At 35.8% G+C, this 14,287-nt stretch overlaps 1 protein-coding gene across 5 annotated transcripts in view; it reads left to right on the top strand.

The window, feature by feature from the left end:
• The window catches only part of ARMC8 (armadillo repeat containing 8), a 108,225-nt gene that overhangs the window by 43,630 nt on the left and 50,308 nt on the right, over positions 1–14,287 (top strand). For 3 of the 5 annotated variants that reach the window (XM_032869609.1, XM_032869608.1, XM_032869610.1), the window contains 7 exons: positions 312–454; positions 559–656; positions 4,240–4,332; positions 9,362–9,442; positions 11,794–11,869; positions 11,966–12,056; positions 13,927–13,987. In XM_032869609.1, the coding sequence (XP_032725500.1) occupies positions 312–454; positions 559–656; positions 4,240–4,332; positions 9,362–9,442; positions 11,794–11,869; positions 11,966–12,056; positions 13,927–13,987 (643 nt within the window). Of the gene's footprint in view, positions 1–298; positions 455–558; positions 657–4,239; positions 4,333–8,816; positions 8,927–9,361; positions 9,443–11,793; positions 11,870–11,965; positions 12,057–13,926; positions 13,988–14,287 lie in introns of those variants that run through there. The other 2 variants (XM_032869611.1, XM_032869612.1) reach the window with 2 other exon arrangements.

Genomic DNA, 14,287 nt, shown 5'->3' with positions numbered 1-14,287 from the left:
TGAGCAAAAGCATTTTATATATATATATATATACACACACATATACATATATATGTGTATATATATATATATATAAAATGCTTTTGCTCAAAATGAAGAAAATCTCTTTTGATTTTTTACCCAAATATTCCTTTTTTAAATGAATAGTTGGTGCAAACAAATGATCATTTCCTAGCCTTCTGTTAGCTCACAAACCATATTTTTAGTATGTGGGATATATTGGTAGCATTTTTCTGTCACATTACTTTTAGCTAAATTACTTTTGTTTAATTGTTTTAGTCTCCTCTGTTTATCAAAGTCCTTCTTTTTAGATTGTTGTACTTGCTTCAGCAAGAAACCTCAAGTACAGAGCTGAAAACTGAATGTGCAGTGGTATTGGGAAGTCTTGCTATGGGTACTGAAAATAATGTCAAGTCTCTTCTAGATTGCCATATTATCCCAGCCTTACTGCAAGGTATGTAAGGAAGTCATTTTTGTACAAGTAAAAATTAGAAATAGTTTGCAGGGTTTAAAATACAGACTGAAAGGATGAGTCTCATGTCCATTTTCTATTAATAGGACTACTGTCTCCAGACCTGAAGTTCATTGAAGCTTGCCTCCGATGCCTGCGCACCATCTTCACCAGTCCTGTAACTCCAGAGGAGCTTCTATATACAGTGAGTTTTAGAAGTTTTTGAACCACCAGTACATTTCACTAACAGCATACCTCTACTTTACTCAACATCTCAAAATTCATCATAACTATGTTACAGAAAAGTCTTAAGAAGTATTTGAGTTCTTGCTAATTTGCAAATATCAAATGTTCTAGGTATTATAAAGAAGTGAAAGATAGTATCAGACCTTGAGGAATTTATAAGCTATTTTTTAAAAGACCCATTTTGTTCTCTTAATATCAAATTAAGGCAGTATATTTAATGTACTCAGTTTAGGTTAAATCCAGTAGAGTAAGCTTTACAGAGAATTTGACCTGGATCTTGAATAATGGATACGATTTAGAGAAGTGGAGAGGAAAGAGGCCATTCTAGGAAAGATCTGTGTAAGAGAGAAGATACAGGACAGTGGGCAGAATAGTTAAATATAGGAAGGGCATCAGTGTTCGTTTCAACGGAAGAGGTGAACCAGAACACAGCTTGCAGGAGGCTTACTTGCCAGGCTAGAATCAGAGAATATGTGTGAAAGAATCCAGAGATCTTTGGAGTTATTCAGTAGTTTTCAAAAACCTTAGGGATTACTAGGGGATCTTTAATCTATTGAATACATTGGACTTTCTTAATGAGCATTATCCAGGCCAGTATTTTTCATACTCCCTGATCTGCAGTCCACAATAAGAAAAACATTTTCCATTGTCACACTGTGTGTGTGTGTGTGTGTGTGTGTGTGTATGTGAGAGAGAGAGAGAGAGAGAGAATATTCCTGAGACAGTCTTCACAAAACAATTCCATAAATGTGATACCCTCTGGTTTTTAGTCTATGCTTTCTCATTTTTAGAAAAATGCTGGTTGTGATTCTGTGAGCCAACACAGAGAATCACAGTGTCATATAGGACATATGTAAGTCAGAGATCTTATCTGGAATCACATTTTCGAATACTTCAAGAGCATAAGCAATCAGGAGGCATAGGCAATGGAAGCAGGGAGAGAGGGGCATGTCATGAGGCTCCATAGTCATCCTCCCCACATCAGATACATGCTCCTCTGGCCCATAATGGTACATAAAGTCTGTAAGTGAGGTTCATGGGTCACTTTACACAGCAGGGAGACTCTAAATTATGAAATATCTCAATTTTACACCTCAGGGATTTGTGCAGTATTCTTCAGGGAGCCATGCCATATAAATTGGTATTGTTCACTACAACAGTTCTCAGAATTGAGCACAGACCATGATTGGCTGGAGGATTTATTAAGCACAGATTGCTAGAGCCTTCTACCAGACTTTCTGAGTCAGTGAGTCTGGGATAGGGCCTGAGAATTTGCTTTTCTAACAAGTTTCCAGGTAATTCAGAGGCTGTTGGTCCATGGACCACTGGTTTCCTATAAACAGTCCTAAATTGGGAACTCCTTCTCCAAGCTTTATACAGAGAAGGACTCACCTCCTAGTAAATATCAGTCTGTTTCCCTGAAGGTCATATTGTGATGTTTACAAAGAGATTAAACCAATCACCTGTCTTCTTTACCCTAGAAGTTACTTTCCAACCCCTAGCCCAGTGAGTGAGAAACTGGTCCTGGCCAGCCATTTTAACTCCTTTCTCCTTGCTCTTCAGAATGATTTTATGACCCATTAATGGTCCATGGTACGTAATTTGGAAAACTAGTCCACCCAGCTTAACTTTTTTAGACCCAGGGACCTTAAGTGACTTTCACAGTGACAGTGTTTTATGCCTCAGAGACAATGGTGAATCTGTGAAGAGTGCTGGATGGAATGATGACAGAGAGTAATGTTTTAGTGTAATTAACTGCCCTCTGTGAGTTGGATTTTATAGAGCCAGCTGGCATAGCAACTTAGATACTAAACTGAAAACAGGGCAGTTCGCTTAGACGAAGGTAGGATGTCTAGTTTGAAATCCTGTTTATCAGTTGGGTGACTGTGGGCAAATTATGTAACTGTTTCTTGTTTAATGAACTATAAATTGTAGATCTTATAAGACAATTGGCAGAAAGGGGGCAGGTGTGAAGAAACGGGATGAAGCTGTTATTACAGGAAAACCGAGAGGTGAGAGAGCAATGGAGGAAAGAAAGGAGGTGGGAATAAGTTCAGGAGCTTAATAGAAGCTTTCATATCATCTTTTGATTGCCTGTCCTTTCTTAGCTGCTACGTGCTTCCCTGTTTTCTGCCAACGGAATCACTGTTTCCCCTCCCTCTTCCATGAAATAGAAATGTACTTAACATTCTCATCTTCTCTCTTCCGTTTCTTTCTACACATTGAGTACCTGTGGGGTTTTCTAAATTTTTCATTTGTTTTTAAACTGCTTGTGATAACACAAAAGGGTTATACTAATAAGCAAAGGGAAAGATTCTGATAGAGGGAATCAACTGCCTTTTGTTTTTTCACTTAGCCTTTTAAAGATTTTGGGCATTCTTTTCTTTCTATGGGAAACCCCATATCTTGTTCATCTCAACAGTAGTACTCTTAAGTTACCTTCCTTCCTTCTGTTGTCTTTTGTCAAAGTGTGGTCTATGGACCAGCAACAGCAGCCTTACCTGGGAGCTTAGATCCTACTCCAAACCTATGGAATCAGAATCTGTACCTGATGACTATCTCCTGGGAATTTGCATATACATTCATATTTGAGAAGTACAGCTTTAGGACTATGACAGCATTGACTAAGAGGCTTGAGCTAAGTCTCCTTTTCCTTCTGTGGTTCAGACCAAATACCCTTTCAACTTTTAATTCCGTTTGCACCCTAAGAAGAAGAGGATTCTTGGAGAGCCCTGCAGCAGATTGGGCAGATTGTCCTCTTGTCTACTGCACCAACTTGTATATTGCTAAGTGTCAGCAATAGGCAGAGAATGTGCTCTAAGTGAGGAGTTGATATTTTACAAATTGTCTTGTGAAGTTTGAAATTAGCTAACTACAGTCATTATGATTCTTTTTTTTTTTTTTTAGATTTTTTTTTTTTTTTTTTAATCTATTTGCTAGAGATCACAAGTAGGCAGAGAGGCAGGCAGAGAGAGAGAGGAAGGGAAGCAGGCTCCCCACTGAGCAGAGAGCCCGACTCGGGGCTCAATCCCAGGACCCTGGGATCATGACCTGAGCCGAAGGCAGAGGCTTTAACCCACTGAGCCACCCAGGTGCCCCAGTCATTATGATTCTTACTAGTAACTGATACTTACCATAACATCTCAGAGATCAAAACTGTCAAGTTTTATTTTTATACTGTAATTCCTCCTAACAGTCTATTTGTTATTATATATCTCATTAGCTCACATTTTGGTTTCAGAACAGATTTCTGTCATGTCTTTTGAAATAATTTTGTCTTATTGTGGGGATATAGGCTGTTTATGTGGGAGAAATTGAGAATTTCCCATTCTTATGTGTTGTTGTTGAGGATGAATATTGAAGCCCCTCATCTTTTACCTAAACAATTTGGTGATTCTCTTTTTTGTTTTGCTGTATCCCTTAAAGAGTATTGATTTGCTGTGATTAAGAAGCTTGCATATGTGCCTGCTCATGGAAGTAGTTAGATGTATTCACAGTGCCTAAGTTCCTTGTTGCTGTGCTCTCTTTTCCTTCGTCTCCAGGATGCCACAGTGATACCACACCTCATGGCGCTACTTAGCAGGTCCCGCTACACACAGGAGTACATCTGTCAGATCTTCTCACACTGCTGTAAAGTAAGAACCAGAATAAATGTTCTCTGTAATGTAAAATCTATACCCCCAGGAGATGTGCCTTCTTTGTGTATCTTCCCAGAGATAACCTGTAATATATCATTATGCAGACCTTTGTATATTCTCCCCTCTCCCCTGTTTTTATATATAAGCAGACCTATGTATATATCCCCCTTCCCCTTTTTGGACACAAATGGTAGCATTCCATACATTCCATACATAAAATACATATTCTGTACTTTGTATTTTTCATTTAACATATCTTGAAAACTATTCCATATCAGTACATAAGAGGCCCCCTCATTTTTTCCCCCAACAGCTGTATAGTATTTTACTATAAAATATATTACTATATCTTTTACTATAAAGATATACAATAATTTGTATAACCAGTTCTCTATTGTTGGACATTTGCCTTGTTCCAGTCTTACGTTATTATAAAACAGTACTGCAAAAATATCTTGTGTAAGACATTTTATAAGAAATTGCTGAGTCAAAGAATGTGTGCATTTGTAATCTTACCACATACTGTCTTGTATAGAGGTTGTACCATTTTATACTCCTATCAGCAGTGTGTGATCATAACTGTTTCCCCACACCCTCATTGTTAGAAATTGTTTTAAGTGATCTCATATAAGGAGAAATGAGAGCTTCTTCTCTGCTCTCTGTTGAGAGAAATTTCTGTTCCTAAAAGGATCTCAACCTAAACTGAAGAGTGCTGCAAAGTGCTACTTACTTTGTTTCATAGTTTACATATGGAGTATAGTCCTTTGATAGCCATAGGTGATTATTTATTTGAGATCTTTCATAATTTCTACACATTGCCAATTTCTAACCACATGTTTATCTTCTGATGACTATAAATTTTTCAGGACAGCATTACTCACCTACCTATATTTGTAATAAGCAAAGTCAGGAGTTTGGGGAACTGTAGAAAATAAAGGAAAGAGAAGTGAACACCTGCATATAAAACCAGGAAGATCATACATGTATACTATTTTAGAATAATTACCCAAATAAATGAAAATTTAAATCACTAGGTTCCAGAAAAAGTACCTTAATAATTTGTTTAACCCTTCCCTCCCAAATCCTAGTAGGCTTTCACAGCCTATTCAGTTCTATTTAAGACATTTAGAATTTAAAGATGTTGTCAAAAATCTTTGAATTTCTCTTCCCAGATTGCTTTGACAGTGTGTAGGTCAACTCATAGGTGCAGGGATGTCAAATACTTTTGAGGTGGGCAAAGAAAGACTTTGAGAAAATGACAATTTTGTTGCCATTTATTTGCTAAAAATGAGCTGAACTTCATAGGGTGTAGAATTTTCCAACAGTAAAACCAAGTCTCGTAGCCCAGCCCTGGCAGATAGGTAAAGGAGGATACTCCAGAACTCCTGTACCTCATGAGAAATCTTTCTGCATCTATAACTAAGTGCTTGAGAGCACAGCATCTAATAGTTACAGTAATCCCAAAGGGGCACTGAAAATTAGACCTGGAGGTATAATTACTACATGTCACATTATTATATTACATTATGAGAAGTTTGAATAAGCCCATCTCAGAAGTTACCCAAATAGCTTTTAGAATTACTCATCAGAAACTTCTGAATCATCCCTTTAGGCTTGCTCATCTAAAATTTCTCAGTGCTTTTTAGCTGAAATCATGGATAAAAGAAAGCCATTAAATCATTAATTCTTTTGCTGGAGAGGATCTTATGCTGAGCAAGAATTTGTAGGCATCCTCATGCCACTAACAGAACTGAAGATATTATCAGAGAAAATCACCTTAACTAATCTTTCGTTTACCCTGGTAATTAGCTTTTGCCACTGTAATTAAACAATCAAATTTAAGTGTTCTGAGATATAATTAAGCCTTAGGAAATATTATAGATTTATAAACCCAATGACAATAGCCTAATATAAATATTAATTTTTCTGTAGATTTACTAGCATGAATCTTTAAAAACAATTGATCTGATGATCTCTGTATAGTCATTAACTATTAAAACCTTTTATTTTCATGTTGTTCAGTTTACATATAGGCTTAAAATAAGATTCATAATAGAATTTTCAGACTCATTCACAACTTTACATATACAGTTGATCCTTGGACAATGGGAGGGTCAGGGGTACCAAACCCTACTCAGTCAAAAATAGGCATATAACTTTTGACTCCCCTAAAACTTAACTACCAATATAATCCTAATTATATCTTTGAAATTCTCTCCCTGATGTATTAAGGAGCAAAAAAATAAATAAAAGCTAGTAATACTAAGTTGTTGCCACCTCTTAAATAGGTTACTCAAACTTTTGAGACCTGTCCTTTGGAGTTTAAAATCTTGAGGGCTTATTTGCTTCCCACCCTGTAGATGTTGCCTCTCCAGCCCAGGTCCATATGGGTTAATTTGGAGAGACCTAAGAGAGACTTGGTAAGAATCAAATGATAACTTTACTCTAGTTGGTTCAGCCATCAATTCCATTCTTTGCAATTGTTTTTACACAATCCTGTGTACAACCACAGAGAGGAGGAGGAAGAGCTTCTTTTGTTATAATTATTTCCTGTAATCTCTGGGGCAAAGAAATTCAGGGATTAAAAACTACAATATCTTGTAAGCAGCAGGGAATAGTTATGTTAAATGAATTGCATCGTGCTTGATCTTTTTCATAATATAACTTCATCAGTACAGATATTCCGTAAGTGATCTAGCTCTCAAAAAAAGATGCATGCAAAAAAAAGAAAAGATGTATGTGGATGGATATTTACTGAAGTGATTTTGTAATAGTAAAAGATTGTAAACAATCTAAATGTGTAACTATAGGGTACTAACGTATGGGTTATCCATACAGCGGAGTAAGGTCAAAAAAGAAATAAGAAAGCTCTTTCGGTACTCATGAATGATTTTTGGGAAGTACTATAAAGGAATCAAAGGTTCAGAGCAATATGTATAGTATATGTATAGTACATATAGCACATATATATGTAGTATTCTGCCATTTGTGTTGAAATAGGAGAAAGGATATACTTATGTATTTGTATATGTCTGTAAGGCTTGAAGAATATAAGACAGTCTGTTAATATCAGGTCACCTCATAGCAGAGGAACAGAGATAAATACAGAGATGGAAGAGCCATGAGGTGCAAGGGTTTAGAGGCAGTACCCCATCTACTTAGCTATTCTTCTAAGCACTGCCAGTTATTTAAATTAGGATGTTGAAATTTATATGGAAGGCAAAAAAACCTTAGTATGCTAACATGTCAGCCTAGTGTAATTTAGGCTTAACTTCACAATTTATTCTAGTTACCTTCTTGTTACTATGTAAGAAAAAAATAGGTCAGATTCTTAGGAAACCCTTCTTTTCCCAGGTTCTCCATTATAGTCTCCACCACTATCTTTATATTGAATTAGCAGGAGACTCCTGTTTCAAATGAGACGATTCAAGTAAAGCATTTAGATAAGTGCCCAACTCATAGCAAGTACCCAATAATTAGTACCTATAATTGTAATTACAGAAGCATGGATGAAGATGAGGTAGGAAGATAAAGAGCATACTTCCATCCTGTGCCCTGAGAATGTCAGTATCTTTAGTTGTTCTAAAAGCAAGCCTGCATTATTCTGGATGGATATGTTAGGATACATATACCAAGCAGGGTATGCAAGGAATTTATCCTCAGACTCTTTTAAGAGTTTCCACTGAGGTGGGGCTGGCTTTAATAATGTTCAACAAAACATTGTTTTTAATAGTGAAACATTAGAATCTACCTAATATATGTAATGGGGGTTGCCTGAGTAGAGTATGGAATATTTTGCATCAAAAATCAGAAACTAGAAGTTAGTAAGAGAAATTGCTGAAGTGTTTTTGTTTTTTAAAGGAGCCTTTTAATGGTATATAAAATGTTCAGGGAATTACTACCTATAAAATAGAATATGGCTGTTTTGTGATTCAGGACTATGAATACTGATCTCCCCACTTTTGTCCAGGAAAGAATGAGGCATCTTCAAGATCATTGTTACTTGGCTGAATAGTGCCTTGGAAAAATTGATTTGAGAGGTTTTTTTTTTTCCTAGACGAGCAGCTGGTTTTCTCTGGTGAACCCAGATAGGTAGCCAACTTTCAGTGCTGTGTTTTTCTCTTCTGAATAATGATAAGCATAAAGTAGCATCCTTATCCTTGCTCTGACTTCATTATTTGAATGGGTGGGTGGTACATAAAATCAGTGCGTTAGGAGGGGCATATGGCTAGCTCAGTTGGTGAGCATTCGACTCTTGGTCTCAGAGCTGTAAGTTCAAGCCCCACCATGTGTTATAGACATTACTTAAAAATTGAAAAATAAAAAAAAAAATCAGTGTATACAAACTGTGGCAATTTCAAAGCCTTGCATTAACCTTTAGGTTCTGTCACTTTGAAGATTTCGATAAATTGCTTAGTAGAAGACAGTTGATGAAAAATAAAATCCTGAATTTTCCCATTTCTTTACCTTCCTACTCTCAGAAATGATAACTTAAGAAGAGAAACGAGATAGAAACAGAAACCAAACCATATTCACTTCTATGTATGGAGTGTTGTGTTTTCCACCATCCATAATTCAGACTTCCCTGATGGTAGGTTAAGCTCTGATCCAGTTCTTGCACTTACTTAGTTTTAGGGTTCCTCTGACTAGTTCATCAGTCCAAAGTTGTAAGAATGACTGCTGTTCTCTCTAGCAGCATAGTGTAGGGTTGTGTACATGAAATGCAGAATTCGCAGTGGTTCTGTTGCTGTGATGGTATGTTATTTGAGAACTACAAAGGGCCTGTGCCAGGATAGCTTCTGTGTCCCTTTCATTACTTGGGGGGAAGGTAAGGAAGCAGTAGTTCTACAGAACTGGGGTGACATAAGAAATGGCAACGCTTTGTCTGCCTTGCTTTATTAGGATGGATTTATGCTAGAGAAGTGTAGGTGAGAATTTGTAGTAAATGAACTTTCCTACACTTAAGTAAATGTTTTGTTGGAATCAGTCATTACTCTTTTTAATGTTATGTTCTCTTTTCTTACAGGGTCCAGATCATCAAACAATTTTATTTAACCATGGTGCAGTTCAGAATATTGCTCACCTACTAACCTCAGTATCTTACAAAGTAAGATGTTAAAAATTATGGCCAGATTCTTCTATTTTATTTTTGGTTCCTAGAGTCTTGATCTAGATGGAGGCCCACATATCTTATTGCTTTGATAGATATTGTGATCAAGAATAACATTTTATTAATAAAATGGGGCATTGTTTTACCTATAAAATCCTCTTTAAAGAATTTTAAAAGCTACCTTGCCTTTCTGGTTTTTTTTTTTTTTCTTTCAGAATATTGTTGTGGCTTGATTTGCTATTGATTTTAACAGTCTCTCCTGCTCTGATGTCAGTGCCAAAGCTGCACATGAGGAGGAGGTTCCTTGAAGTATATAGGAACACTGGCTTGCTATATCAGGAAATACTTTGATTTCATATTTGAGACCTGACTTAGCCACAGTGACTCAGATTTAGAACACATACCGACATATACATCAACATTTAAAATGTGTTAGGTATTTCAAAATGTGAAGTCTCATAAAAAGTTAGATTTTTGTCTGATGCTGTGATTTTTTTTTTAAATGTGTTCTGTTTTGTATTTTGAGTTAAAAAGTCAGAGGTTTTCAGACTTGTTAATTAAATTTCCTTCATTGTCTTTTATGTATAAGAAAACATCATGATACATTATCAAGCATGAAGTTAAAAATTTGGTTATTGCATTGTTGTCCAACTAGCAAGTTATAGCAGATAATGGGGCATTGTCTTTACTATGTCACATTAGAGTTGGTATGCTAGCACTTCGACACAGAGCAGAGAGAGAAGTACTCATTTTGGTTGTTTGTCCTCGTGCACTGATTCTAATCTGCTCCGTGTTGCAGCCTGCTAATACTACTTTAGACACCCAAAGTTTGATCTTGGTGAAGCACTCACAAGGACAGGAATGGGGAATGGAGCCAGCTTGGAATTAGCCAGAGGGAGGGGGGTAGGAAATATATACTGAAAGCTGCTTCCTCTACCCCTTGCCACATGGAGGCTGAAACCAGTCAGCATTGGCACATCAAGAAACAATTGCTGGGGTGGCTATTTACTGTTCCTCCTCTTCTCCATCTTCTAGCTTCATAAATTCCCTCAGTTCTCCCTCCTTTTCTCTTTTCTTTTCTGCACCAAGCTTCCTTATCTACTATAATAGGTTACACATTGTGAAAGGAAAAAGGTTTTGGTAACGTTATTCTTTAGCCAAGGTTTGCTCCGTTGTCAGAGTATCATTGGCAGTTTTAGGTCCCATATTTTAGGTGTACACATGCTGTGCTGCAGATCATTGCTGAGATGACGGACAGAAGTAATTCACACTTTGAGCTACCTATCCTACCAATCTCGAGTTCCCGCATAAGAACATCATATTGTAGACTTAGGCTTGGAAGTGAGGATTAGATTGTCTGGTGAGAACTAAACAGAAAGAATGAAAAATAACTGTTCTCAAAGAAGCTCCTGCGGGTTGTAAAATATATTGTATGTAGTTAAGGGTTTGACCCCATGTTATGGTCACAGACCAGTAATCTAGTTTTGAGGAATGTAACACAATTTATAAATGTTTTTGTTGTTGTTGTTTATTTAAATTCAGTTAGCCAATGTATGACACATCATTAGTTTTTGGTATAATGTTCAATGATTCATTAGTTGTGAATAACATCCAGTGCTTTAAAAGTTAAATTAGGGGGTTCCTGGTTGGCACAGTTGGTTAAAGCATTGGACTCTTGGTTTTGGCTCTGTTTGTAGTTTCAGGGTCATGGGATCAAGCCTTACGTCAGGCTCTGCGGTCAGCATCAGGTCTGCTTGGGGCTTTCTGTCCCTCCATCCTCTCTCTTTCTCAAATAAATAAATAAATCTTTAAAAAATAGAATAAAAGTTGTTAGTTTAGTCCTTTCCAGATTTTTACTGTAACTTTGTTTCCTTCTGTTCTCTTTGCCACAACCGCATCCTTGACACTACTATAAAACTACACTTTTTTTTTTTCTTTTTTCCTTTTTTTGTCTTCAGTTCTCTGGTTTGTAGTTTGGGGAGAGAAATGTCCCACTTGAAAGGCAGTTGGTAATTAAGTGTTATTAAGCTCTCTCTGGCTTACCAATATTATGTTTTGTACATTGTTCTTTTAAATTTGATTAGGAATTTATCTGATTAAATTTTAGTTGCTGCTTCTTCCTGTTTTTTCTTTTCTATTAGTTCACAGTTAATTTTAACTCTTTATAATTAAGTTTAACTTACTGTACTCCAGATATTCAGGTGTTATTTTTATTCCCTTGAGGCCTTCTTTTAATATTTTAAGCAGATTTAAACAGTTGTTTCTTCAGAAGAGTTTAGATTCTGTGACATTAAAATTCGTTATTTGCAAGATCAAGATCAATGCATTTTTTTTGTTTATTGTTACAGGTTCGAATGCAAGCACTGAAATGCTTCTCAGTTTTAGCTTTTGAAAACCCCCAGGTATCGATGACTCTGGTAAATGGTAGGCTGAAACTTTCAGTGGCACCTACTTGATTTGATTTATGAACTTTGTAGATTTAAAGAATTCCTTAATTCTTGTCGTTTGTTTCATTTCTAGTTTTGGTTGATGGAGAATTGTTACCACAAATATTTGTGAAGATGTTACAGAGGGATAAGCCTATTGAGATGCAGCTGACATCAGCAAAATGGTAAAAGTCAAGACAATGTGGGAAGAACAACAGTGCTTTATCAATATGTTAGAGTGTTTTTGGACAGCCCAATTAGCTCACCTCCAATCCCCATCTTATTTTGGGATTTGGGGATTTGCAAGTCATGAGGTTGTTTCATGTTTTCTTAAAGGGGTATGAATTTTTTACTCAGCATACTACTAGTGGCATGCAGAGCAGCAACACTCATGTAACAGCTAAGCCTTATCACAGAAAATTATTTTATTACATTCTCAATATACTCTCCTTGTATTTCAGTTGAAATAATATAGAATTCGATTTAACTAACAAATTTATGCTAAGAATTAAGGAAAATATAGAGTGAGAATTAGTTGAAGTTGATAACCAAGGCATGATTTCAGAGAATATGGCTTCCTCGTCTTTAGAAAAACAAGACATAAAATTCTCATAGAGATGCGACAGTTTATAAGATAGTTAAGTTCTTATTAGTACAAGTTCTGGCACATATAAGCATTCAATATATGTCAATTCTGTAATTATGAATACATTTAATAGATAGGTTGAGCACCTGCTGTGTAAGATTCTTTGCTAAATTAATTGTTCCAGTATTTAAGAATTTGTGGCTGTCTAGAATTTTAGACAAGGATGAGGAATTTTCAGGGAATTAGTCATGCACAATGAATTGTTTTGTTTTGTTTTTAGTATATTATTTATATGCTTGTTTGCTTTTTGTCTTCAAAAACCTTTTCATTAAGTAAGATAAATGCTCTCGTGGGACTGGTTTAAAAAATGTGGTAACAAGTCTTAAGATGATAACAGCTATAAACAATTCAATCCTGTACAGTCTAAGTAAATTTTATTGATTTTTTTTTTAATAGCTTTCTATAGAAGCCAGAATATGGAGTGTTTTAGCTCCCTCTCCCCAGCTTACTGAAGGAATCTAATCCAAGAAGGAAATTCATTAATTTAAGTTTCAGAAGTGTTCAGTACCTGTTTAGGGAGTACTAATTTTCTTCTTCAAAGACAGGTATCATTGTGAAGGCAAATTCTTTTTTAATAGAGCCAAATCATTGACCAGTTGTCAAAGCCATTGCTGACAAACTCTGAAGAGTTATTAGTTAATTTCTTATGGCTACCACTAAGAGTTAAATGCTTCTTTTGTGATACTTGTACTACTGGTGTTGGAGTTAGAATATCCCAGCTTAGCTTAATTTAATCTTAGACACTTTGTGAACTTTATATTTTATTTTTAACTTTTCCCCCCTTTTTATTATGGAAACTTTCTCACATGAAAATTTTAGAAAAAAAGTATAAGGCATCAAAAACTAATGAGCTACTATATGGTGACTAACATAATAAAAAATAAAAAATAAAATTTTTTAAAGTATAAGGAACTCCACTGTCCCTGGTATATAGCTTCAAAGTTTATCTGCTCATTAAGCCTTTTTTTTTTTTAAGAGTTTATTTATTTATTTGACAGAGACAGAGACAGCGAGAGAGGGAACACAAGCAGGGGGAGTGGGAGAAGGAGAAGCAGACCTCCCACCAAGCAGGGAGTCCGACGCAGGGCTCGATCCCAGAACCTTGGGATCATGACCTGACCCAAAGGCAGACACTTAACAACTGAGCCACCCAGGCACCCCAAGCCTTTATTTTTAAAACAATTTTGTATGTGTTTTTGAAAAATACCTGACTTACTGTCTTTATATATCAGTTAGTTGGTTTTGAGTGTTAAATTGGTGAAACCGCATATGAGGTAATCTGAAACCTTCTTCCTCAAGATAAATAAGAGTAGCTTTTTTTTTTCTCAATAAAATCCTAAAGGCAAGGAATTTTTCTTTTAAAGCTTTAAAACACAAGCAAAAACTTACTTTCTGCCATCTTATTCCAGTTTAACTTACATGTGTAGAGCTGGAGCAATTCGGACAGATGACAACTGTATTGTATTAAAGGTGAGCTAATTAATTCTCTCTAAACACATGCAAAAGTTCCCCCAGTCGTAGTGTTGAATATAAATATTGGTATTCCCATTTCTTTTTTCCTCCTATTTCTTTTTATATGTAACTATGGTATATATGCATAGCATAAAATAATATTAAAACAGCATGCTTTTCTTTTTAATGGCATGCCATGTAGTTTTAAAAAATTGCTTTTTGATGTGTTTTGAGAGGCAAAGTGAAATAGTTCTTTTCTTTGTCACACCTTTTTCATCTTTATGGAAATTAGGATCTAGAAGTTGTAAAAATACATAA

The sequence above is a fragment of the Lontra canadensis genome, unplaced genomic scaffold (genome assembly GCF_010015895.1).
Source record: "Lontra canadensis isolate GAN:19392208 unplaced genomic scaffold, GSC_riverotter_1.0 scaffold38, whole genome shotgun sequence".
Taxonomy (NCBI): domain Eukaryota; kingdom Metazoa; phylum Chordata; class Mammalia; order Carnivora; family Mustelidae; genus Lontra; species Lontra canadensis.
The sequence above is the reverse complement of the archived record's forward strand: the minus strand, read 5'-3'. Positions and strand labels throughout refer to the sequence as shown.